The sequence below is a fragment of the Sus scrofa genome, chromosome 2, assembly GCF_000003025.6.
Source record: "Sus scrofa isolate TJ Tabasco breed Duroc chromosome 2, Sscrofa11.1, whole genome shotgun sequence".
Classification (NCBI taxonomy): Eukaryota; Metazoa; Chordata; class Mammalia; order Artiodactyla; family Suidae; genus Sus; species Sus scrofa.
Window position 1 is genome coordinate 74,758,643 of NC_010444.4, and position 24,092 is coordinate 74,782,734.

At 52.5% G+C, this 24,092-nt stretch overlaps 1 protein-coding gene across 1 annotated transcript; it reads left to right on the top strand.

Moving 5' to 3' along the window:
* On the top strand, window positions 320–17,713 carry DAPK3 (death associated protein kinase 3). Its single transcript, XM_021084109.1, has 9 exons — window positions 320–440; window positions 1,395–1,541; window positions 8,988–9,348; window positions 9,586–9,715; window positions 9,983–10,031; window positions 10,681–10,707; window positions 11,869–12,021; window positions 14,104–14,149; window positions 14,614–17,713. Exons 2-9 carry the CDS (start codon window positions 1,480–1,482, stop codon window positions 15,148–15,150), a joined length of 1,365 nt encoding a protein of 454 aa, XP_020939768.1. The 5' UTR covers window positions 320–440; window positions 1,395–1,479; the 3' UTR covers window positions 15,151–17,713.

Below are 24,092 nucleotides of genomic sequence, written 5' to 3' on the forward strand. Positions count from 1 at the left end.
GTATCTCATCCCCAAGAAAGGCAGGAAGGAGCAAGGACTTGAGGCATTCCCAGCTTCAGGACCTGGGGCAGATCTGAGGGGAACCCGCGGGGCGGCCCACGGGCCGGAAGTCGGAAGGTCGGCTTCCGTAAGCTTGAGCGGCGTTCGTTACAGCCTGTCAGCTGCGGGAAGGGGAGTCAGTGCCAGAGGCGAGACAGCATTCTTAAGAGGCGGGCCGGACGCCCGCGGGCTGGGCCTGGCAGACGGCGGGGGACGGGCCGTTACGAGCGGCGGGCGCAGTGACCAATGGGCGGAGGGTTCCGCCTCTTGGGGGCGGGCTCTGTCGGACGCGGTGACGTCACACGGGTTGGCGTGTCGCGGCGGCCAAGGCGGCGGGGCCGGAGGAAGCTGTGGCGGCGGGCGCTGCTGAGGAGCGGTTCTGCGGCGCGGGGCTGAGTAGGGTATGAAGTGGGCTCGGTCCGAGGCTCGTGAGGGACTTGAGGGGGAACGTTTGGGAACTCTCGGGATGACCAAGCAGGAGGAGCTGGGCCGGGGCCTGTGAGGGGTGTGGCGGTCTCTGGGACGCCGGAGCAGGGACATTAGGGGTTGGGGAGACCTTCGAGCCGTCAATGAAGGCAGCCTTGGAACTTGTGAGAAAGTTGGGGGCGAAAGACGATGAAGGAGACTCAGATGTGACCCTTTGCGGGGGCCCTGTTTGGGATACGGAGACTGGGGTTGGGGGCTTTTGAAACCTGGAGAGGTGCCTGTGAGGAGGAAGAAGTTAATTTTGCTAGGACGGTGGAGGTCAAGGGGAGGCAAGAGTAGGTCCGGGCCTTGCAGAAACTTGGAGACCCTAGTCCAACTTCTGGGGGATTCAGGTTTGGGGAGAGCATGAGATGAGGTGAGGAAGCCTCTGCAGAGGGTCTTAAGAGACCTGCGGAGGAGGGGAAGGCACATAGGGGTAGTGGGTAGGGAAGAGGGGTTGAGGTCGCTGACTGGCAGGGGTTGGGAGTGTGCTGGAAGTTTGGCAGGCAGTCAGGGAGCCCAGGGTTTGGGGCTGTGAAGAGTGTGGTGGAACTTGCAGGAGTGTGTGGGGCTCTGGATGAGCAAGTTGGGAGAAGCCTAGGAGGGAGAGGCAGAGAAAGACTGGGGCACTGTTTGGGGAACCAGACGTATGTGTCTGGTAGGAGTTATGGGGTGAAGGTGGCACAGTGAGGCAAACACTGAGTGGTGTGGTATTTAAATGAGATGACACATGAAAGTACCCCACTCACCAAGTACAAGTGCCTTCTACAAGGAGTGTGGAATTTCAGTGTGGTGTGATGTGAAACCTATTTTGGGGGAGCAGGTCACTCCATTGACCCAGAAGTAACAGCTGGCATCTCACTCCTTTCCTACTTCCCTGTCTCCTCCAGGGTCATAGCTAAAGAACTGTCTAAAGTCCTGTCCCTGGGCCACTGTGATTGGACTGGTGTTGGAGTGGAAGGAAGACCAGCCACCATGTCCACATTCAGGCAGGAAAATGTGGAAGACCACTATGAGATGGGGGAGGAGCTGGGCAGGTGAGCAGTCCTCTCTGATAGGGCTCCGGGGAGGGGAGACAGGCGCTACGGGGTTTTCTGGGAGTGTCTCCTTTCTTGCCCTTCATCCACCTCTCCAAGAAGGAATGAATTAGTATCTTGTGCTGTGGAATGAGTTTGGGCTTTGGAGTCAGACAGCCCCAGCCTGGGATTCTTGCTCTGACATCCTCTGCATTTCCTTTGTGGAGAAACAACTGAGCACCAGTGGCACATTAAATAGAGTGCCTAGCATATGATGTGGGAGCAGTAGGTGTTTGCAGGTTTTGTTGGTAAAGGTCTTTCTCTCTCTTTAATTGTCTGTTGTGGAAGGCAATTGAATCTCCTGGGCAGTCATACATTTCCAGGGAAGGCCTTCTGTCTGGGCCCACACCCTTGCCAATTGTTAGCATTCTTGTGGGAAAGATCGGCGTTTTCCCAGTCTAGCCAGGCAGCTGATTTCCTGCCTTGCTGGGCCATGGAACGTCCCCTGGGAGTTCCCCTCCTCCGCCTCAGACCTGCCAGGCCCCATCCTTTTTACCGTAGAGCCTCAAACCTTATTTGGTGAGTTTGTTGCTGGCTGGCCCTCCTGGATCTGCCTTGGCTGGCCCCATGATGTCACCAGAAGGGAATGTAAATAACTGAGCTATTCATTAGGCCTTTGCTGGGAGTGTATATGGGGCTCATTTGGGATACTGAAGTCCTTTTAGGAATTTTCTCTGTGAGGATGGTAGAGAATGCAGGCTGTTCCCCCACCCCCAAAGAAATATCACAGTCTGTTGTTAAAAATGTATTAGGACCTTCTGCTGAGAGTAGTTTGGCGAAGGTCAGCAAAAATCTGTCTGTTCCCTTTAATGCACTGATTCCACTCCCAGGAATTCATTCTGTGGTAAAACTACATACATGGGACTAAGGATCTAGGAATAGGGAGAGAGTTTCTGTAAGGATTTTATGTGAGCAAAAGATGGGAAGCCTCTTCAGTGGCTGTCACAGCACCATTGCCTCATGGATAGAATATCATGCAGCCATTAAAAAGAGTCAGGCATGGAAGTTCCCTTGTGGTGCAATGGGTTAGGGATTTGGCATTGCCCCAGCTGTGGCACAGGTTGCAACTTCAGGGTGGGTTTTATCCCTGGCCAGGAAACTTCCACATGCTGTGGGTGAGGCCAAATATATAAATAAATAAAAAGAGCCAGGTAACTCATACAGTGCAAACCATGTAGGAAGTTTATTGAAATTTTTTAGTAGCTGTATCAGTTTTAATAATTTTAATAATATGTATTTTTTCACCCAATAGATGAAACTATTATCATTTTGCTCGTGATCATTGTAAAAAATTACTATTACTCTTATTATTTTTTATTATTACTGTTTTGGGGGACGGGGACTGTGGCATGCAATGGCTTGATGTGAGATTTAAGTTCCCAGACCAGGGATTGAACCTGGGCTACAGTGGTGAAAGTGCCAACTCCTAACCACTAGACCACCAGGGAACGCTCGTAAAAAATTATTAATGAAGTAGTTTATAGCCTTTTTATTTTTTTTATTTTTTTTTGTCTTTTTGCCTTTTCTAGGGCTGCTCCCGCGGCATATGGAGGTTCCCAGGCTAGGGGTCGAACTGGAGCTGTAGCCGCTGGCCTACACCACAGCCACAGCAACGCGGGATCCAAGCCGCGTCTGCGACCTACGCCACAGCTCATGGCAACGCCGGATCCTTTAACCCACTGAGCAAGGCCGGGGACCGAACCCGCAACCTCATGGTTCCTAGTCGGATTCGTTAACCACTGAGCCATGACGGGAACTCTAGTTTATAGCCTTTTTTGATGTGAAGCCTTTGAAATCTGGTGTGTCATGAACTCTCATAGAAAATATCATTTCCATTGGGCTTGACAGCTTTCCTGCGACCAATGGGCTGCCATCTTGGACAGCATTATCCTATGTAATGATCTGAAACATTCTTAGAGACACATGAGGTGAAGGATTAACGTCACAGAACATTGTGCATACTATGCTGCAATTTATATAACTCTGTATGTCTGTGTCCTGGGCTATTTTTTGTTATACTTCCATTTATCTGCGAAAGGCCCTACCAGGCAGGACCTATTATTATCTCTGTATTATGGGTAAAGAAACAGGCTGAGAGCAGGAAGCGGCTTGCCCAGGGTCTTACAGAGTACGTGGCCAGGTAGGATTCACACCTGGAGACAATGCCCAAGTGTGCTGGCATCACAGATGGGTGTTGGTTTCTACCCACCCACCGTGATAACGGGCCCATTATCAGATGTCCAAACAGAGATTAGCCCCACATATTGTAAAGAGTGTGTTAACTTTCTGCCCCAAACACCAGTTTCTTTGAGATGTTCATTTGACACCTCTGACGTTGGCCACCTTGAGAGGCTCTGGGTTCCAGAGCCAGGATCCAACTGGAATTCAGTTTTGTTTTGTTTTTTGTTTTTTGTTTTTTGTCTTTTTGTCTTTTTGCCATTTCTTGGGCCGCTCCCATGGTGTATGGAGGTTCCCAGGCTAGGGGTGGAATTGGAGCTGTAGCCGCTGGCCTACGCTAGAGCCACAGCAACGCGGGATCCAAGCCGCATCTGCAACCTACACCATAGCTCTCAGCAATGCCGGTTCCTTAACCCACTGAGCAAGGCCAGGAATCGAACCTGCAACCTCATGGTTCCTAGTTGGATTCGTTAACCACTGAGCCACGACAGGAACTCCTGGAATTCAGTTTTGAGCAGAACTGAATCTTTCCCAAGTCTGATTCTTGACTGTCCTGGGGAATCACTGTGATGACACAGATCTCAAGTAAAGTAGGATCGAGTTTTCTCGTCCCAGGAGTCATGGGGTGAATAAACTGGGAATGAGTTTCTTTGTATGGGTGTGTGGGTATCTATGGAGGGTTTTTTTTTTTTTTTTTGGTCTTTTGTCTTTCTAGGGCTGTGCCTGAGGTATATGGAGGTTCCCAGCCTAGGGATCAAATCGGAGCTGCAGCTGCCAGCCTGCACCACAGCACAGGGCAACGCTGGATCTTTAACCCACTGAGCGAGGCCAGGTATCCAACCTGTGTCCTCATGGTTACTAGTCGGGTTTGTTAACCACTGAGCCATAATAGGAACTCCTCTATGGAGGGTTCTTTCCTCCCAATTAAAGTCACCTGAATGATCCTGGGAAATAAATTAATCTGTGGCTGGTCAGTGTGGATATCCAGTCTGGCTTCCATGCCGTGGAGTGGTGTGTGCATCTATATTAGTCAGCTCGGGCTATGGAACAAAGTGCCTTCGACCTGCAGGATTGAACATGGGAGAGGGATTCTCTCCCAGTGCTGGAGGCTAGGAGTCCAAGATGAGGTGTCAGGAGCGCTGGTTCCCTCTGAGATCTCTCTCCTTATCCTGTAGGCAGATGTCTTCTCCCTGTGTCCTGATATGGTTTCTCTTCTGTGCATGTTTGGGTCCTAATTTCTTCTTATAAGGACACCAGTTATATTGGATTAGGACCCACTCCAGTGACCTCATTTTAATAAATTATCTCTTTAAAGGCCCTAAATCCGTGTAGTAATGTTTTGAGGTCTTGGGGGTTAGGATCTGGCGGGACACAATGCAGCACATAATAGGTCTTTGTCCCTGTTCCCAAGAGTTTTTTGTTGTTGTTGTTGATTTACAATGTTCTGTCAGTTTTCTGTTGCACAGCAAAGTGACCTAGCTATACATCCATACACATTTTTTTTTCACATTATCCTCCATCGTGTTCCATCACAAGTGAACAGATATAGTTTCCTGTATAATACAGCAGAGTACTTTTCTTTATTTGTTAGTTCAGCTTGAAATAAAGCTAAAGGGGAAAAAAAAAATCCTTGTATTTGAGGACTTCTCTTGTAGGTCACAACACAACTACATGGCGTTGCTTCTACTTGGCTGTGGCTTGATCCCTGGCTCAGGAACTTCCATATGCCACAAGTATGGGCACTTGTTAAAAAAAAAAATCCTTATATTTGAGAATTAGGCCACACATCCAGTGCTTAGCCCAGTGTTCCTGGCACATGGTCACCACTCAGCATTTGATGTTATCTTCGGGGTGACATAAGGCAGGGAGGTGGGCCTGGAAGAATTTCCTTTGTTGATGTAGGCAGAGGGGAGAGAGAAAGATGGGGACAGGGAGTGTTAGCTAAGATGTGGAGGGGGGCAGGAGTGCAGCTCACCCAGGGGACCACTGTAATGGATTTGAGGAGTAGGGGGTGAAGATTCTTCTGGGACCCTAGACATTTTTCCTCTGACTTGTGTTCTTGGCTTTTAGGTTAGTGTTTGAGTTTCCTGTTTCTGCTATAACAAATTATCACAATTTAGTGGCTTATATGAACACCTATTTATTATCATAAAGATTTGGCAGTCAGGGGTCCAAAGTGGGTCTGTAGGGTTGGTTTCTCTGGAGGCTCCAGGGGAGAATGGGTTCCTGCCTTTTCCAGTTTCTAGAGGTGCTGCATCCCTGGCTTGAGGCCCTTTCCTCCATCCTCACAGCCAGCAGCACAGCATCTTCTGTCTCCTGTAAGGATCCTTGTGACGACTCTGGTCTCCCCCACCCCCTGCCCCGCCCCGCTTATCCAGGATCATCCTCATTTCAGGGGCTTTAATTTAATCCCTCCTGCAAAGTTCCCTCTGCCACATGAGATGACATGTCCACAGGTTCTGGGTATTTGGATATGGATCATTATTAGCCTACCTGGACTAATAGTAATTTGCACTTCCCACCTGCCCACCTTGAACTTAACCTAGCCAAATGTGTGTGGAGCATGTCCACAGTGGCCCACTGTGAGTACCTTCATGCCTCAATACTCATAAAGGCAGCAGCTTAGGAGCTTGCCTGCTACAGGTGGTCATGGCACCCCTGTGGGGTCCCTCGGCTGTTCTGAGGGCCCTGCTGGGTTACAGGGCACCCCTCTCTCACCTGTCTCTCATTCTGCCTGACCTTTCTTCCCTATACTGTTACCAACTTCAGAGATCCATCCTGTCCCCCAAGGCCCATCTCTGCCATTCCTTCCTCTACATTCATTCCCCCATTTCCACGAGATGTCACTTAGTCACCCAGTCTCCTTTCCCTTGACCCCTGGTGGTGCCTGGTTGAAATTTCTTGTCTGAAACATATGCCTTCTGACTTAGAATTAGTCTTTCTACTTATATGTGTGTTCATATAACCTTTTAAAGCCAGGGTGTGTGACCCAGACCTGTGGGCCACATCTGGTTCTAGTTCACTTCAGTATGGCCCACCCACGAATATTGGATGGCTTTTTACTTTTTTTTTTTTTGCTTTTTGGGGCTAAACCTGCAACATATGAAAGTTCCCAGGCTACGGGTCAAATAGAAGCTGCAGCTGCTGGCCTATGCCAGAGCCACAGCAGCACCAGATCCAAGCTGCATCTGTAACCTACACCACAGCTCATGGCCACACTGGATCCTTTAACCCACTGAGCGAGGCCAGGGATGGAATCCTTGTCCTCATGGATACTAGTCAGGTTTGTTAGCCTCTGAGCCATGACAGGAACTCCCTAGTTTTTAAAAAAAATTTTTTAAATGGCACACCTGCAGCACATGGAACTTCCCGGGCCATATTGAATTTGAGCTGTAGCTGTGCCCTATGCCATGGCTATAGCAGTACCTGATCCTTAACCCTCTGTGCCGGGCTGGGGACCGAACCCCTGATGCCACAGTGACCCAGGACACCACTCAGACAGTGCATCCTTTTGGGACAGCTCGTCCCAGCTCCTGGCACCACAGTGGGAACTCCAGTTTTTTACTTTTTTAAAGGGTTGTAAAAACACAAGCACTGTGACAGAGAACACATGGCCCATAAAGTTTAAAATATTTACCCTCTGGCCTCTTTCCATCAACCCCTGAATGAAAGCAAGTTTTACTCAGTTCCTAGATAGCAGAAGAATTTGGACATTGGACAGCTTCCTAGAGTGCAGTAAATAGAATTTCTCTCTCTAAATCACATACCATATAGTCTGCTTATTTAAAGTATACAATTTAATAGTCTTTGGTATGTTCACAGAGTTTTGCAACCATCACTACAAATCAGAATGTTTTTATCATCCCTAAAGGAAACCCTGTTCCCATTAGCAGTCAACCCTCTCCTTAGCCCCTGGTAACCACTAACCTACTCTTTGTCTCTGTAGGTTTGCCTATTCTGGGTGTTTCATATGAATGGAATCTCATACTGTGTGTCCTCTCACAGAACATCGTGTTCCCAAGTTCCATTGAGTGTCTGTGCTTTTTCCTTTTTTATGGCCAAGTGATGTTCCCCTGTGTGGATGGACCCCATTTTGTTTATCTATCATCTGTGGATGGACATTTGCTTTGTTTCCACCTTTTAGCTACTGTGAATCACGCTGCTGTGAACACTGTGAAGAAGTTTCTGTGGAATGGAATTCCTGGGTCTGATGGTAACTCCAGGTTTCACCTTTTAAGGACCCATCAGACTCTTTCCCACTGCAGCTGCCCCATTTTGCTTTCCTACTAGCCCCGCACCAAGGTTCCAGTTTCTCCACATTCTCACTGCTTTCTTGAGAATGTGTGTACTTCTTTTACTTAGCCTACTGGACAAGAAGCTCTTTTGAACTCTGCCTTTTTCATGAGATATGCTGTGAAAAGTCAGGTCATAGGAAATAAAAAGTGAAAAACCTGAGTTCTCTGCCCTCAGTCTCACTCCTCAGAGATGTCTGTTGCTCACAGCTTTGGATGTGTCCCTCAGACCTTTTTTCCTGCACATATACATGTAAACATACCTGTATATGTGGGTACAGTATGTACCTTTTTTTTGTCTTTTTTTTTGACATTTCTTGGGCCACTCCCACAGCGTATGGAGGCTCCCAGGCTAGGGGTCCAATCGGAGCTGTGGCCACCAGCCTATACCAGAGCCACAGCAACGCGGGATCTGAGTCGCATCTGTGACCCACACCACAGCTCACGGCAACGCCAGATCCTTAACTCACTAAGCAATGGGCAGGGACGGAACCTGCAACCTCATGGTTCCTAGTCAGATTCGTTAACCACTGCGCCACAACAGGAACTCCATACCTTTCTTTTTTAAGCAGAAAGTTCTCATTCCTCATGTTATTCTGCAGATTTTTTCCCTGAGCAGGTCTTCACGGTGTTTTTCTTGTCAGGACTGTAAAATTCCACTGGACTTACCATGATGGAGTCCAGCTCCCTTTTGATAAATGTGGAGCCATTTCTGTTCTTTCACTGCCGCAGAAACGCCAGGCAGGTGAGTGCTGCTTTGCACTCACATGTGGGCATCCCGTGGCGGAGGTGTGCCTTCTCCAGGTGGTGGGGACATGCCATGTGTGTGGTGCCAGGAGCTGAGCTGAGCTGCCCCAGAAGGTTGCATCATCCAAGCAGTGTCCTGGGTCCCTTTCAGCGACTGCCACCCCCCCCGCCCCCCACTTTGTTCCCACAGCGGCCAGTTTGCAATTGTGCGGAAATGCCGGCAGAAAGGCACCGGGAAGGAGTATGCGGCCAAGTTCATCAAGAAGCGCCGCCTGTCATCCAGCCGGCGGGGGGTCAGCCGGGAAGAGATCGAGCGGGAGGTGAACATCCTGCGGGAGATCCGACACCCCAATATCATCACACTCCATGACATCTTTGAGAACAAGACCGACGTGGTCCTCATCCTGGAGCTGGTCTCAGGTGGGGAGCTCTTCGACTTCCTGGCAGAGAAGGAGTCGCTGACGGAGGACGAGGCCACTCAGTTCCTCAAGCAGATCCTGGACGGCGTCCACTACCTGCACTCCAAGCGCATTGCTCACTTTGACCTCAAGGTGAGCCTACTGGGCCTTCAGGACAGACCTAGGGACTGACCTGGCTGGAGCGGGTGAGGATAGGGGCTGAGCAGGTCCACCTCTCCTTAGCGTAGGATGTCCCTGCCCAGGGCGTGGAGGAGACAGATGTCTGGGGGTCAGCCTGCCCACACCCCACACCCTGGGATGGGTTGGCTGCCTGGGCCAGCAGCAGCAGAGCCCTCTGCCCAGCACCCTGCCTTTCCGCCTTCCCCTCAGCCGGAGAATATCATGCTTCTGGACAAGAATGTGCCTAACCCGCGGATCAAGCTCATCGACTTTGGCATTGCCCACAAGATTGAAGCAGGGAATGAGTTCAAGAACATTTTTGGCACCCCAGAGTTCGTGGGTAAGGCCTGGTATGGTCTTGGGGGTCACTGGAGGATTTCCAGTTGGCATGGGGCGAGGCAGGTCCCTTCCTGTCCCCAAAGCTGGGCACAGAGGGCTTAAGGCTTCTGCTTGGTGCTGTCACCATCCCAACTTTACTGGCCTAGAGCCGGCCTTGCCCACTTGTGCTCGCACTCGAGTGAGTTATGCTGCCTGCTTTGGCTGTGTCCCTGGCGCCCCATTAGATACACCCAGGGCCTGGCTTGACCCTTTCTCCCTGTCTCTGCAGCTCCTGAGATCGTCAACTATGAGCCCCTGGGTCTGGAGGCAGACATGTGGTGAGTGGTGGCCAGCAGGGCCAGGGCTGCCCATGTCCCTTCTCCTCAGGGACTCACCCACCTGTCCCCAGGGGCTACCAGGTCACAGCTGCAGGCTAGGGTATAGCTCCTGGTCCTGGAGCTGTGGGATGGGAGAAGGATAGACAGCTTAGAACGGGTTGGCAAACTACCCAGGCCCACGAGCTAGGAATGGTTCTGACAGTTTTGAAGAGTTTTTAAAAATAGACTCCAGACCGTTTGTGGCCCAAAAAGCCTGAAATACTTGCCATCTGCCCCTTTGTAGAAAGAGTTTTCTAGCCTCACCCGTGGCCGCAGCTGCCCCATAGAGGGCTCCACACCTGCCACATGGTCCATTGGGCCCTTGAGCTCTGTCTTCCCCACCCTGACCCCAGCCATTTTGGAGCCTGGACAGAAAGATGTAGCTAGAAGTACTTCAGTGTCCAGTCCTAAGACCTCAGAACAGAGCAAGGGACTCAATGGGGGCTGTGTAGACCCTGGAGGGGGAGGGTCCTTGGGGCTGACGGGCCTCCTACCTACCTGGCTTGAGAGCCTTGGGCTCTGGGCTCCCAGCCATCTTAGGACTCTGAGGGTCAGGGTGCTGTGTCTGCAGCTGAGCTGATCCTGGTTTCTTCTGTGTGTTCTCCTCCAGGAGCATTGGCGTCATCACCTACATCCTGTAAGTACCTGCTTGGTGCTTCCTGCCTGTCTTGGGGCCCCACTAGGTCAGGAGGAGGGTCGGGAGGCTTCTGTATGGCGACAGCGAGCAGAACAGAATGCAGGACCCCCAGTGCTCTGACCTCTTGCAGTGCTTAATGAACTCTGGGTGGATGGACGAATGCATGAGTGAATGAATGAATTTGTGCCGGAGAGAGAGGTATGTTCCAGAGATTTCAGAAGGCCATCTGCCCCTTTGCAGAAGGAGTTTGCCAGCCCCACCCTTGTATGAAATAACTGTGAGGTCTTGTACCAGGACTGCATTGCCTCTCTTGTCCACAGGCTGGCCGCTCGTTGGCACAGTTGATTAAATCACAGGCCATTGCCAATTAACAGCCTCCAGCCCCTCCCCTCCCTGGATGTCAGGGGTGATGATGAAGATTCCCTCTGATCCCATTGCTGGTTCCCAGGCCACCAGCCCCCTCCTTAGGGCCTTTCCAAAGTCACCTCATTGGTACCTCAACTCAGGTGTGGTTGGAAGGGGCCTGTTGTGAATAACAAAACATAATTCTTTCAGCTCTATTTTCTGGGGCTATTTCAAGAAACAGAAAAGACCAAGTATTATAACAAAAGAGGTTCCTACCTTGGGTTTTAAGAAGTTACGAGGGCTTTAAGGTTTCTGTGCCTGAGGACAGGATTTAAGACTAAATATATGTTTCTTACCATAAGTCACAGTGTCACATGCCCAGAACCCCCATGGTGGTGTTGTGGCCTCAGCACAGCTTGTCAGAAAGACACGCAGCGTCTGTGCCATCATCCATGACTGTGCCCCGTGATCGCGTGCTGCCGCTGTGTTGACCAGGACTCCCCTGGAAAGTTAGCTGCTTCCCTGTAACTGCCAAATGCTTCAGGGAAGGTGCTTCAAGACTGTGTGTCTTTGTAGATACATTGAGTTTCTGTGGAGACTTCTGCCCTCTCCTTTTAGGGCCTGTCAGTGGCTGGGCAGTAGATTTTCACTGTCTCCTGGTTGGTGGCCAGGCATGGCTGTAGGGAACAGTGTCATCCTTCCTTCTCATCTGGCTCCATACCAGGCACGGTGGAATTGGGTGGTGGCCTGGGAAGCCTGGATGTGAGGTGTCTGCAGGGCCATCTGGCCCGACTGAGCCATGTGTCCATCTTGCAGCTTGAGCGGTGCATCCCCGTTCTTGGGTGAGACCAAGCAGGAGACCCTGACCAACATCTCTGCCGTGAACTATGACTTTGATGAGGAGTACTTTAGCAACACCAGTGAGCTGGCCAAGGACTTCATCCGCCGGCTGCTTGTCAAAGACCCCAAGTAAGGGTACAAGGCTGGGCAAGGAAGGCCAGGAAAGTCCCCCAGAATGGGCACTGGCTGTGGACAGGTGACACGTAACACGTCAATCCAAACTGCCACCTCCCTGTAACTGCGAATTGAGTGTGACTTCTGCTTTGGGCTGGATAGCACATAGAAGGCATATGTTGGCCCTCTTAAAAACCTGTCTTTTTTTGTCTTTTTGCCATTTCTTGGGCCGCTGCCGCGGCATATGAAGATTCCCAGGCTAGGAGTCTAATTGGAGCTGTTGCCACCAGCCTATGCCAGGGCCATAGCAGTGCCAGATCTGAGCCACATCTGCGACCTACACCACAGCTCACGGCAATGCTAAATGCTTAGCCCACTACGCAAGGCCAGGGATTGAACCCGCAACCTCATGGTTCCTAGTTGTATTTGTTAACCACTGAGCCACGACAGGAACTCTGAAATCTGTCTTTTTTTTTTCACCACATGTGGCAAAGTTTCTGGGTCAGGGATTGAACCCAAGCCACAGCAGTGATAATGCCAGATCCTTAACCACTGGGCCACCAGGGAACTCACAAGCTGTGTCTTAAGAAGGGTTTTTTTTTTTTTTTGGTCTTTTTTAGGGCTGCACCTGTGGCATATGGTGGTTCCCAGGTTAGGGGTTGAATTGGAGCTGCAGCTGCCGGCCTACGCCACAGACACAGCAATAAGGGATCTGAGCCGTGTTGGTGACCTACGCTACAGCTCACAGCCACACCAGATCCTTAACCCACTGAGTGAGGCCGGGGATTGAACCTGCATCCTCATGGATACTAGTTGGGATCCTTACTGCTGAGCCACAATGGGAACCCCAAAGCTTTTTTAATTTGTTGCTAATGTTTAAGATAGGAAGCTTCATATAAAATTCCAGATTATTGAGAGTTCCTTTGTGGTGCAGCAGATAAAGGATCTGCCATTGTCACTGCAGGGGCTCATGTTGCTGCTATGGTATAGTTCAGTCCCTGGCCTGGGAATTTTCTTATTTTTTAATTTTTTTGTCTTTCTGTCTTTTCTAGGGCTGCACCCATGACATGTGGAGGTTCCCAGGCTAGGAGTCTAATCGGAGCTGTTGCCACCAGCCTACACCAGAGCCACAACAATGCCAGATCCGAGCCAAGTCTGTGACCTACACCACAGCCCATGGCAACACCGGATCCTTAATCCACTGAGCGAGACCAGGGATCGAACCCGCAACCTCATGGTTCCTAGTTGGTTTTGTTAACCACTGACCAAGACGGGAACTCCCTGGCTTGGGAATTTTCATATGCTATGAGTGTGGCCAAAAAAAGAAATTCCAGATTTATTATTTGCCCTTTTTTTCCCTAGGATAAAACTAAAAATACTGTTAGCATGGAGCTCTCATACACATAGATGTGCTCCCATCAGCCACATTCATGCCTGAGCTGTGGGACCCCAGTATTAGGTCTCAACACTTAACACAAGCCTTCAGAAGGAGTTCCCATTGTGGCGCAGTGGAAACAAATCCAGCTAGGATCCATGAGGATGCGGGTTTGATCCGTGGCCTCACTCAATGGATCAGGAATCCGGTGTTGCCATGAGCTGTGGTGTAGGTCACCAACGAGACTTGGATCCTGTGTTGCTATGGCTGTGGCATAGGCTGGCAGCTGTAGCTCTCCTTCAACCCCTAGCCTGGGAATTTCCATATGCTGCAGGTGCGGCCCTGAAAACCAAAAAAAAAAACCAGACAAAAAATCCCACCAAAACCCGAATCCCTCAGAAAACATGGAGACCCCCACCCCCCCACCCCCAGGCTCTTTACAACTGGCTCTTCGTGGTTGGCTGAGCAGAGTGGAAGCTCTTAATTTTGTCTCTACTTTTCATGGTCATTTCAGGGACTTGCTGCTGGGCTGTAGGGTGACTTCAGGGACTTGATGGGTCCCCAGGGGCAAGTACTTGAGCTAGCTAGCCGTAGGTGGGGCTGAGAGCCAGGGCTGCAGTAAGGTAGAGCCTAGACCACTCCTTCCTGCTCTTTGCATTGGGGAGGGCAGTGCATATGGCCAACGTGCAACTAACTAGCGTTGGGGGTGGTGGTTCTTCCAGGAGGAGAATGACCATCGCTCAGAGCCTGGAGCATTCCTGGATCAAGGTGAGGCGGTGGGGCTGCCCCTACATAGGCATGGCTGGTGTGATCAGCCTCAGCGTGGGGGAGGGTCCCCAGGGAGTGGGCCTGGGCAGTGCGGGGCCCCAGATGTGCATCAGTGTGTTGGTGCCGTCTCACTGAAACACCAGCTGGCATCCATAGCTCCCTTCAGGTCTCTGTCCCCAGAAACTTCCCAGGATGGGTCACCTCCAGGCCAGGGTTAGGGTTGGCAACCTTCTGAAAGAGCCAGAGGGTGAATGTTTTTGGCTATGGTCTCTGGCACTCCATAGGCTGCCATCAATTCTCGCCTGGGCCATCAGAGCCAGAAAGTGCCAGGACCATATGTATGTGAAGGGGCATAGCTGTGGACTAATAAAATTTGATTTACCAAAGCGAGTGGAGGGCCAGAGAAGACTCTGGGGACACTGCCTCTGAGACCCTGGTCTGATTCCCTTCCTCTCCCGCTGCAGGCGATCCGGCGGCGGAATGTGCGTCGTGAGGACAGCAGCCGGAAGCCTGAGCGCCGGCGCCTAAAGACTGCCCGCCTCAAGGAGTACACTATCAAATCGCACTCCAGCATGCCCCCCAACAACACCTACATCAACTTCGAGCGCTTCTCCAAGGTGCTGGAGGAGGTGGCGGCGGCCGAGGAGGGCCTTCGAGGGCTTGAGCACAGCCGACGCCTGTTCCATGAGGACATCGAGGCGCTGACAGCTATCTATGAGGGGAAGGAGGCCTGGTACCGTGAGGAGAATGAGAGCATCGGCCAGGACCTGCGGCGGCTGCGCCAGGAGCTGCACAAGACCGAGGCGCTCCAGCGGCAGGCCCAGGAGGAGGCCAAGGGTGCCCTGCTGGGGGCCAGTGGGCTCAAGCGGCGCTTTAGCCGCCTCGAGAACCGCTATGAGGCACTGGCCAAGCAGGTGGCCTCTGAGATGCGGTTTGTGCAGGATCTGGTGCGTGCCATGGAGCAGGAGAAGCTGCAGGGTGGGGAGTGCAGCCTCCGCTAGGGCTGCTCAGGGGGGCAGTGTCCTGCAGCCTGGGTGAAGCCCCCGTCACTCTAGTGTGGCCCTGGAGGGCCCCCAGGCTGGAGGCCCAGCTAGGAGGAGCACTGGGCTGGGATGGACTCCATGGTCCCAGGAATTAATAGCCAAGGCAGGGTCTTGGCCTGGCTCTGCCCGGGGAGGATGTTGCTGATCTGGACCCTTTCTGTACCACCTGTGTCCCCCCCCAGGTCAGCTTCTCCCTCCTGCAGGATTAACTCTAGGGACTTCCAAGGCAGCATCACTTTGGGAATTTTCAAGGGGTTGGCCTCTCCAAGAGGGGATTGGCCATGGCGGACACAGTTGTCTCGTGTGCATGGCCAAGCATCGTTTATGTCCAAGGCCTGAGTTGGGCTGGGGCGGGGGGGCGGTGGTACGGTCTGTGAATGCCTGGGGCTCGCCACAGTGGTCAGAATTTGAGGGGCTTCAGGGACACACCAGCTCCTCCTCCAGGGTTGGTGGTGAGGTGGCCTCTGAGCCTGGATCTTCATATCCCCAGCCCCTCACAGGGCCCCCAGTCCAGGGCTGGGCACCAGGGCCATAGCTGAAGGGATGATCTAGCCCTCAAGGAGACGTTGGTCTGGGGGTGGTTTTGGTAGCGTGTGGCGGGGCATGGTGCCCACATGCAGTAAAGGAAACAGCTGCAAAGCTGAGTCTCCATTGGGGGTAGGGAAGAGAGTGAAGAGCCAGGCACCCTGGAGTGTCCCGCCAACTGGTGGGCTATGGAACCATCCCTTTCTCACTAGCACCTTGATAGTGCACAGCCCTGACTCGCTAGAGCCATCAGCCAGGGTCCTACCCTTGCCTAGTCTTCAGCGCTGCCCCATCTCACTCCCTTCCCTAGTGCTGCCTCAGGCCAGGACTTCTTGGGCCCCCGAAGTGATTCCTAGAGGCCTGCATTCCCAGCGTCCTCTCCCTGGAGAGCCCCAGAACTTATGTCCTGATCCCCCCCCGCCGGCCCCCTCCCAAGCTCTGTGCTGCCGTGATTGCCTCCACTGGCATGTTTAGGGACCTGCTGATGGGTGGAGCCTTGGGGAGCTTATGGGACCAGAAGGTTGAGTCCTGGGTTTCAGCAGGCATTGCTGCTGCGCACCACTAGGTGCTGCCCTCGAGCATGATTTTGCGTGTAAGAGGAAGTGCCCTATGAGCCAGGCTTGACTGAGGTGTGGGTCCCTGGTGGTGACTGCTCTGAGCTGAGTTCTCTGCTGCTGGTTGGGTTAATCAAGGGATCCCTGTACAGCAGCCCCCATGCCCCCCTTAGCCTGAGAGGAGTTCAAGGGGAGAGCCAGGCAGGTGGGTGGGTACTCCTGCTGTGACTCTGACAGGCTCAGGGCTTAGGCTTCACAACCATGGGGAGCTGAGGAGAGCCTTGAGACCTAGTCGCGGAGCTGACACAGGGGATGCCTGGTTCTTCTGTATACCCTTCACAAGTTCCATTGTATGATGTTCACACCTCTAAGCATGTGCCTGTTGCCAGCCTAAAGGAAATAAAGCCCAGCTCCCTGGCATCCTGCTCTTCTCTGTCCTCTGGCTGGGGCAGGGGTGGCCAGCCTTTGCAGTCCCCCGGTGCTGTAGCCCTTCCAGTCTCTTGTGTTTCTTTACCTTTGTCCACTGCCTGTCCCCTGCTGGGGGACCTTGGAGTCTGCTTTGATCTTGGGACTCAGCTGGCTTGTTTGGTTTTTTTTTGGAGGGTTTTGGTTTTGTTTTTTTTTTTTTTAGTGCGCAATCATGGCATATGGAGATTCCCAGGCTAGGGGTCAAATCAGAGCTACAGCTGCAGGCCTACATCACAGCCACAGCAATGCGAGATCAATCCACATCTGTGACCTATACCACAGCTCATGGTTCCTAGTCGGGTTCATGAACCACTGAACCATGAAGGGAACTCCTGGATTTTTTTGTTTTTGTTTTTTCCATTTTGATGGGATAGAGGCTTCCAGGCAGCCAGAGTGGGCTCAGAGAGGTTTCAAAGGGAGGCCCCTTTGTCCCTCCTGAGACGACCAGGTTGCACATGGGCTCCCTTGCCTTGCTTGGGCACTCCTGAAAGAGACATCCTTGTCCCTCCTTCTGCCACTGCTGGCCTCTGGGTCTGGAATGTGGCTCCAACAAGGGCCCTTCTGATCCTCTGCCTCCCTCCCAGTGGCTCCACTCAGCCTTCTGTTACCTCGTTCTGTGCATCAAGGGACACATTTCTCTCTTTTTTTTTTAACTTTAGAAAAATTGAGTTATGATTCACCATACAATTCATCCCCCCCCTTTTTTTTCTTTCTTTTTTCTTTTTTGGCTGCTCCATAGCATATGGAGTTCCTCGGCCAGGGATCAGATCCAGGCCACAGCTGCAACCTATGCTGAAGCTGTGGTAACATAGGATCCTTTAACCCATTGTACTGGGGATCAAACCTGTGTCTCAGTGCTCCAGAGACACTGCTGTGCCACAGCAGTAACACCAAAATTCATCCTTTTTTATCTTTTTTTGGTCAACAAATTTACACTTTTAAAATCTCAGTAAATTTTAGCTAATCTAACAGACCTACTCAGGTTTCTCCAGTTTTTATTGTTCTCTACAACTCATCTGGCTGTTAGGGCTTTAGGACAGGACTCTGAGCAGCAAGCCCCCCAGATGGTGTGTTTGTAAAGCACAATTGGCCTGTGGCAGGAAAAGGGCAACCAGGGTGGGTAATTGTGTAAAATCAGTAGGCGGTCATCTGGGTGCCATCTGCCTTCAACAGAAAAGGAGCTTCTGGGCGATGCTAGGATGTCTTCAGATCCCCAGAAGAGTGAGCCAGATGCTCCCTGGAGGTCCCAGGGAACCAGGTAACTGTGTTTATCCAGCCAACATTTACCCAGTCATGCCGCACTCTCACCTGGGAGATGTTGGTGGGAGGTGGAGACCATGTCTGTCTTGGTGGGAGTAGAGGAGAGGCCCTGAGCCGTCCAGCAGCCTTTCTGGTAAAGACTTTGAGGTGGAGATCAAAATTCCCTTCAGACTCACACCTGCCCTTTCAGTATCCAAAGTACCTCTGTGCTGAGGGTGAATTCCCCACCATCTTCAGGGGGTAACAGGGACAGATGTCCTTGCTTTGGAGATGACCTCTGCCCTGTGCCCCCTGACCTGGGTTATTTTGTGTGGCGCAGCTCTGCAGTCTCACCTTAGCTTCTTCAGTCTGTCAGTTAAGGGCACAGGGAACCACTTTCTGGTAATAAAGCACCTTGCCAGTGTATTTGGTCTATGCAAGCACTTACAAATAGTATTGTTCCATGGAGTTCCCATCATGGTGCAGCGGAAACAAAACTGACTAGGAACCATGAGGTTGCAGGTTCAATCCCTGGGCTCACTCAGTGGGTTAAGGATATGGCATTGCTGTGAGCTGTGGTGTAGGTCACAGATGTGGCTTGGATCCTGCATTGCTTTGGCTGTAGTGTAGGTTGGCAGCTGTAACTCCGATTGGATCCCTAACCTGGGAACCTCCATAAGCTGTGGATGCGACCCTAAAAAGCAAACAAAACAAAACAAACAAAAAACCCAAACAAAAATAGTATTGTTCCTTTACAGAGTCTGTGGGGCTAAGGCAGCTATTTATCCTGCCTGTGGCAGGCAGGCCCCAGGGTGGCCTCCAAGGAGCTCTGCCTCCTGCTTTTCACTCCCTGGAAAGCAGGCTGTCTAGCGGCAGGCTCTGACCAACTGAACGCTGTGAAGGTGATGGAGGTCAATTCCGTGGTTAGGCTGCACAGACTCTGACTTGTCCCTTGCTGGTTTTGGATGTAGTGAGCTGTCATGTTGGACAGGCCCATGTGGCAAGGAACAGCCAGCCAGCAGTGAAGCCCACCAACCATGTGAAGAGTACTAGCAGTGGATCCTTCCCCAGTCAGATAAAACCCAGCCCTGGCTGCCACCTGGACTACAGCCTCCTGAGGGATCCTGAGTAGAGGACCCAGGTAAGCCTTGTGATTCTCCTGACCCATAACTGTGAGATGCTAATGTGTGTTGTTTTAAGGCACTAGGTTTGTGGGGCTTTGTTACATAGCAGTAGCTGCTAACTCATGCTTATGAAGGTGCACCGTACCCACTCAAAGTTTTACCGAGCAATTGAACTCTCGCTTCTGCCTTCTGCTCTGAGGAGAGTAGGCCTCGTAGCAGGTCTGCAGAGTAAAGGCTCCATGTGTCTGGTTTTGCCTGATACAAAATGAGAGTGGCTTCTTACCTAGTTCTTGAGATGGAAGTGGGAAATGAACCCATGGGAACTGTGAGTCCTGTCCTTGTAGCTGGTGGGAGTCAGGCTGGACCTGCCCTGAGGTTGGCTCAGGGTTTGGTTGCAGTGCATGTGCAGCTTGTTGAACAGAATGGGTTGAAAGCCTGTTTTTATCTCAGGGGAAGGCTGTCACAGAGGATGAAGGGTGAGGGAGGCTGGGGTTCCACTGTTGCCTCTGTCCCAAAATTGCAGAGTACCCCACCCCTCACATGCTGCAGGATGCTGGTGATTGCTCCTCCCCCCAGGATGCTACAAGGAGTGAGTGGGAACTTGTAGAGCACCTTAAGCATCTACATTACAGCTTATTAAATCCACCAAATCTCAGGTTCCCGGACAGGTCAAGTTCTCCAAATGGACATCATAACACCAGCTGCAGGAGTTCTCCTGTGGGACAGTGGATTAAGGATCTGGTGTTGTTTCTGCAGCAGCTTGGGTCGATCCCTGGCCCAGGAACTCCCACATGCTGCGGGTGCAGCTAAAAAAACAAAAAACACCATTTCCAGGAGTTCCTGTTGTGACAAAGTGGGTTAAGGACTCAGTGTTGTCTCTGGGAGGATTTGGGTTTGATCCCTGGCCTCGCTCAGTGGGTTAAAGATCTGGCGTTGCTGCAAGATGCAGCATAGGTCATAGATGTGGCTCAGATCCAGTGTTGCCGTGGCTGTGGCATAGGCTGACAGCTGCTTCTCCAATTCATCCCCTGGCCAGGGAACTTCCATATGCTGTAGGTGCAGCTGTAGAAAGAAAAGGCAAAAAATCCCCACAAAAAACAAACAAAAAAAAATCCCACACACAAACACAAAAAACAAAAAACAAACCAAAACACCAGCGCCAGTCACAGAGAGAGATGAGGGTGGACATGGGTCACAGTCATAACTCTGGAGCCACATGGTTCCACAGCCCCACCATCAGGGAGGGGAAAGGGTCTGGGAGGGCTCAGATTTGGGGCAGTTGACAGAGTCTAAGCTTTCGTTGGAGTCACAAGGTCAGAAAATTTCATCATCATCTGTTAGGTTCCAGTTGATCTGGGTTTAAACTCAGCAAAAACCTGCTGAAGAAAGTGCTTCAGGCTAATCTGTACCTTTACTGTGGGAACTGGGGATCTTTGCTATTTATTATTTTTCCTCTTACCTGGTAAATAGTCCTTCACCCCTGCTGCCTTTTGTTTCCTTAAACTCATTAATTACTGAAACCAGTTTAAGGACATTGTGCTCAGGCTTAGATCCCAAAATGGCTTGGGCCAAAAATGGCTTCCCTTATGTCGAGAAAGACAGGCCTCAGGTTGGGGTGCGTCACTGATGTGGTTATCTCACTGTCCCCAGGGGAATCCGGCCCATCAGTTCCACCATTAGGAGGAGGCCTAGCAGCAGGCTCTGCAGGCAGTTTCCCCACGTGGGCAGAAAACCTCCTGGCCCTGCTAGTACCTTCTCTACTGAAGGGTCAGGAGGGGTGGGACCTGGGGTGAGGCAGGGGAGGAGTCAGTGGTCTTGGGGCCTATGTAGCAGGGAGACAATTTCAAGGACACCCTGGGGCAGCAGGGACTTGGCACAGAGGAGCCAGTGATATCCCATGGCTCCCTGCCTTGGGCACGTTCCTGCCTTTCTGGGCAGAGAGTCAAGGCAGCGTGCGGCAGCGGCAAGGCGCCCTTTGGGGTGGGGCAAGCTGAGTTCAGACCCCAATGTGGACTGGGCTGGGCAGGGACAGAACTGCTGGCTGTGGCTGGGCTGCTGACCTTAGGCTCTTGGCTTGGTAGCTTGTGTTTCAGTAGCCTCCTTGTCACCAGTTATGGTGGGAGGCCCCCGTGGGGTAAGTGGTGGCTGGATGCTGGATGTCTAACATGGACACAGGAGTGGGCGGCTCTTTATTAGTCATGTGGACTCGAAGCCCCAGGAAGGAGGATGCCCCAGGCCCCACAGAGCACTTGAGTAGCACTCAGAAGCAGAGTGAACTTGGGCCAGGGGGTAGGGGTGGGTCGGGGGGGTAGGGGTAGGCTTCAGGGTCAAGAGGATGCTGTGGCCCCCAGTTCTATGGGAGATTGTCGCTGATTTGTTTGAATCATTCCATGGGCTGGCAGTGAAGTAACAGCAGGAGCGCTACCAGTCCCTGGAGAAGGAGGGCATTGGCTAGCAGATCTCATGAGGCGAAGTGCTAAAACTGTGGGGCCCTCCCAGTTTTCCCAGCACCTACGACTGGGCCTTAATTTAGGCCTTTTACCACAATCTGCATTAGTCATGTGCCATCTGCAAAATGACTCAGACAGGCCTGGGTTTTGCGCAGCCCAATTGGACTGCTGGCTCTTGGCAGACAGGTCACCTGTGTGTGTGTTTGTGCCAGGTTTGTCCTTAGGGACAGTGGTTCCTAGGATGGTGGCAAGGGTTGGAGGAAAGGGTGTGTCAGGGTCTGGCACACACTGGGCACCCCATCTCTGAGCATTCCCTGTTAGATTTGGGGGCTTGGTTACAGGAGTCACCAGGCCACACTGAGTCCTGTGCAGTGCTGCCCTTCCCTCTAGGGCAGAGGGCCGTCCTCAAGCCGCCTGCCCTGGCCCAAAGGCTGTGCACCCACAGCTGTTGTGCTTCTGACCATACTCGGGCAAGAGTCGGCGGCTTCTATTAATAACCGGCTCAGTGGCCCAGGGCCCAGGGTGGCCAGCAGCTCCTATAAAGCCAGACCCACGAGCCCTGAGAGGCTCCTTCAGCCCCTGAGACCTTTAGCCCCCCTGTTGTACAGAGAGAAAAAGAAAAGTAAGTACTGAAACCATCCCCTTGTCCCTCTGCCTGGCCCCACTTGGTGGCCTAAAAAGTAAGACACAGAACAGTGGCGCAAGACATACCCCATGCAAAGGACGTCTGAAACACAGCCTCCGGGGCATTTAACTGGCCCAGGCGGGAAGAGGGCAGTGAGGAGGAGGATGGGGCTGGGCCTTCCCCTCCTCGATTTCCTTGTCCTAGAGGGGCAGAGCTGGGACCCCTTCCCCGGCCAGGTGACCGCAGAATGCATGTGTGTCTTGCAGCGAAGGCCGAGGTGCTGACTCCCCTTGAGGAGCGCACGGCTTCCTCCCTATCCCATCCAGTCCCCAGAGTCCCCCATCCCACCCCCTGGGGTTTTGTATTTTGAGAGGCCCTGTATGGGAGGACTTATAGGCCCCTCTGGAAATGAGTCCTGTTTGCATGATTGAAAGTTGCCTCGCCCTGACCTGTTGAAAGCTGGAGAAGCTTAAAGGGGACCCGGGAGGTGATGAGGGCGTTTCTTGGGTGCCCCAGGCACTCTCCAGAATGCGCAGGGTGTGTTTGGGGGGGCTCCTGGGCTGCAGTGGAGGGCCTCATTCAACCCCCTCCTCCCCCTGGACACTGGCTAGTCCCCAAGTCTGCCCCAAGGATGCCCCCTCAGGGGCCTGGCACTGAGGGTGCCTGAGGTGGGGGCAGCCTTTGGAGGTGATGGCTCTGGCCCTGTTGGGACGAGGGTGGGGGTGGGGGTGCCGGCAGAGTAACTGCTGATTAAGAGAGCCAGCTGAGTGCTACTTGATGTGAGTGGCAAGTGCTTGGGGTGGGGGGGGGGTCCTGAAATAGAGTGAGAAAAGAGTGGGGGCAGGGAGAAGGCTCTGCAGCCTTGTCCCCACCTCTTGGAGCCTCTGCCTCCATCTTCCTCCTCCCATGGCCATTAGGACATTTGGGGAAGACACTGGGGCAGAGCTCTGGCGGGTGAACATCCAGGGGCCGGGGACTCCCATGGGATGCTTTGCACGGAAGCTTGCCTGTGTCTGTATGTCTGTGGTGGGTTGGGATGGGGTAGGATCTCCCTGGGGGGAATGGAGCTTCAGATTGGCTTCCTAATTGGGGTGGTCTCTGAGGAGCTAGGTTCCAGCAAGGGGCCCACCCCCTCAGCCCCCAGGAATCCTGAGACAAACTTTCTCCCCCACGAGGTGTGCTCCCTGGCACCTGGGGCCCTGTAGGGATCAGAGAAGGGGGACTGCTGGCAGGCCTGGCCAAGTTCCTCAGGGCAGGGGATGACTTGGCTCAGGAGAGTGTCAGCCATGGGATGACCAGCATGTGGGCGTGGGTGTGTCACGTGGGTGTGTCAGGGTGTGTCCTGTCCTGGGCTCTTAGCCTTCTTTGCACAGTGTGTCCCACTCAGGGCACCTCCGAGGAATGTGAGCCAATTCTTTGTCCTTGGTCCAGGGTGTCTCCTCCTTGGCCCTGCTGACGTTCAGCCTGGAGGGTTCTTGGTTGTGGGCCCATCCTGCGCTCTGTGGGGTGTAGAGCAGCATCCCGCCCCCTTGGTGCCAGGAGTACCACCACTGTGACAACCACAAATATTCCCTGGGTGGGAGAGAATCAGCCTCAGTTGAGAAGAACTGATCTGAGGTTGTTCTTGGCCTTGAGCATTTTGGGGAGGTGGGGTGCTTATTGCTAGGGACCCCAGGATGATTTTTGAGGATGTGGGGACAGGCATTCTTAGTGTTTTAGTGATGTGCTTTATTCTAACACATGTCAAGAAATTCAGGTTTTAGGATTTCCTGCTGGCTCATCACTGCTCTGGCCCTGGTTACTGCCAGTGACCACTGGATCAGCCTTGCCTTACTCAGTGCCTGCGGCAAAGGGCAGCCCTTGGAAGGCCCCCAGCACTCCCTCCTGGCTCGGCACCAGCTCCCGCCTGCCCTGC